This window comes from Orycteropus afer, unplaced genomic scaffold (genome assembly GCF_000298275.1).
Source record: "Orycteropus afer afer isolate SDZICR_OR568_19922 unplaced genomic scaffold, OryAfe1.0 scaffold00083, whole genome shotgun sequence".
NCBI lineage: Eukaryota > Metazoa > Chordata > Mammalia > Tubulidentata > Orycteropodidae > Orycteropus > Orycteropus afer.
In genome coordinates, this window is record NW_006921670.1 from 3,587,500 (window position 1) to 3,589,379 (window position 1,880).

At 53.3% G+C, this 1,880-nt stretch overlaps 1 protein-coding gene across 1 annotated transcript in view; it reads left to right on the forward strand.

Moving 5' to 3' along the window:
* TAB1 (TGF-beta activated kinase 1 (MAP3K7) binding protein 1) overlaps nucleotides 1-1,880 on the forward strand; it is a 13,563-nt gene that overhangs the window by 4,704 nt on the left and 6,979 nt on the right. Inside the window, exons 6-7 of the mRNA XM_042781064.1 lie at nucleotides 521-634; nucleotides 1,712-1,823. Of these exons, the coding sequence (XP_042636998.1) occupies nucleotides 521-634; nucleotides 1,712-1,823 (226 nt within the window). The remainder of the gene's footprint in view (nucleotides 1-520; nucleotides 635-1,711; nucleotides 1,824-1,880) is intronic.

Here is a 1,880-nt window from a genome sequence, read left to right on the forward strand (position 1 = left end):
TCACCAAGTAGGATGTAGAGCAATGTTTTTGTGTAGTATGTTATGCCTGTTGTGCTTGATGTCCCCTGCAACCATGATTTTCCTTAACATTTCATCATGGAAATTTTTCAAAAATGCAAAATGATTCCTATTTCATGAGCCCCGTGTGCCTGTCACCCAGCCCCAACAGCGACCAGCTCCCAGCCGCCTTGCTCTGGAGCCCACCCGTTCCCGTGTTCCCAACTGGCTTTGAAGCAAGCCCAGACTATGACATGTGACTTGTCAATATTTCAGAATGTGTTTCTAGAGAAAAGGGCTCTTCATAGTCATCATCATCATAACCCTGGGAGCACACTTGTAAAATTTAACCTGGTTCCTTCCTGTCAGCTGTCCCTGTGACCTACCTCTGTGGCCTCAGCCTATTTTATTTGTTCTTTTCAAGTATTTCCACGTGTGAAATACCTGCCTTGTCTCTGTCTTTTGCACGTGTCCTGTTTCTCCCATTTGTGGTCATTGCTGAGCTGCTCATGTTTGCTCACAGGTACAAACCGTGCGCTGTTATGCAAATCCACAGTAGATGGGCTACAGGTGACACAGGTGAATGTGGACCACACCACGGAGAACGAGGATGAGCTTTTCCGCCTCTCGCAGCTGGGTGAGTTGGCGGGGAGGCTGGCCCCAGGGCCTCACCTGTCCCCTCCTTTGGTGGCCATGTAGAGAAACGCTGGGCTCTGGGACCGGCCTGCCTGGGGCCTGCCTCTGTTTCCTCATCTGTGTAACGAGGAGGCTAATGATGCCACCTACCTTGGGGAGTTGTGAGGATTGAGAGAGTCAAGACTCATTGAATGCTTCCGAGAGTACCTGGCAGGAGGTTATTGGGGTCAGTGGTGGAGATTGAGCAGAAGCCAGGGGAGAAATGAGCTTCCTTGCGGCCACCATCTTGGCTGCTCCCTCCTGTGCTAGTTGCTCTGGCTGCCATAGCTCACTACCATAGACTGGCGGCTTGCAGGTCACCTTACTCACCCGGTTCTGGAGGCCAGAAGGCTGAATCGTGGCATCACAGGGTTGATTCCTCCTGCGGGCCCTGACAGAGAATCCTATCCATGGCCCCCTTCCAGCTTGCGGGGCAGCCGGCAGTCTCTGACGGCCGCACCCTCCATCTCTGCCTCTGTCTTCACTTTGTCCCTGTGTGTCTGTGTCGACCTCCCTCTCCTTTCTCTTATAAAGACACCAGTCATAGTCCTGGGATGTAGGACCCACCCTAAATCCAGGATGGTCTCATCTTGAGATCTTTAACCTGATGACATCTGCAAAGACCCTACTTCCAAGCAGGGTCGCCTTCAGGGGCTCTGGATAAGGATTTGGACGTATCCTTTTGGGGGCTACGATTCAACCCCCTTGACTCTCCTTCCCAGCAAGCTCCCTGGGCAGACGGTGGGAGCAGACACCGCACCTGCCAAGGTGGCTCTGTGATAAGGCAGAGGGCAGTGACAGGCAGGGCTGGAGTGTTAGTGGAGCAAGGGTGTTGAGTGATGGGGTGTTGAGTGAGGAGAGCTGGGATGGTGGGCACTGAGGGCTCGGGGACTTGGGGTTAGCCATGCTCCAGGGCACGCTCAGGTTGACTTCATTTCCTGCTCAGTGGCTCCCTGTTGCCTTGTGTTCATGGATATGAAACCCTTCTGTGCTCTTTGTACACAGGGATGGGGTTGTTGAGTGTCTCTCCTTCTGATAGGTTTGGATACAGCAAAGATCAAGCAAGTGGGGATCATCTGTGGGCAGGAGAGCACCAGGCGCATTGGGGATTACAAGGTCAAGTACGGCTACACTGACATCGAGCTGCTCAGGTAGGTGGCTGGGCCAGAAGCAGAGTGCAGTCCCAGAGGCAGGAAGTGCAGTTGAAG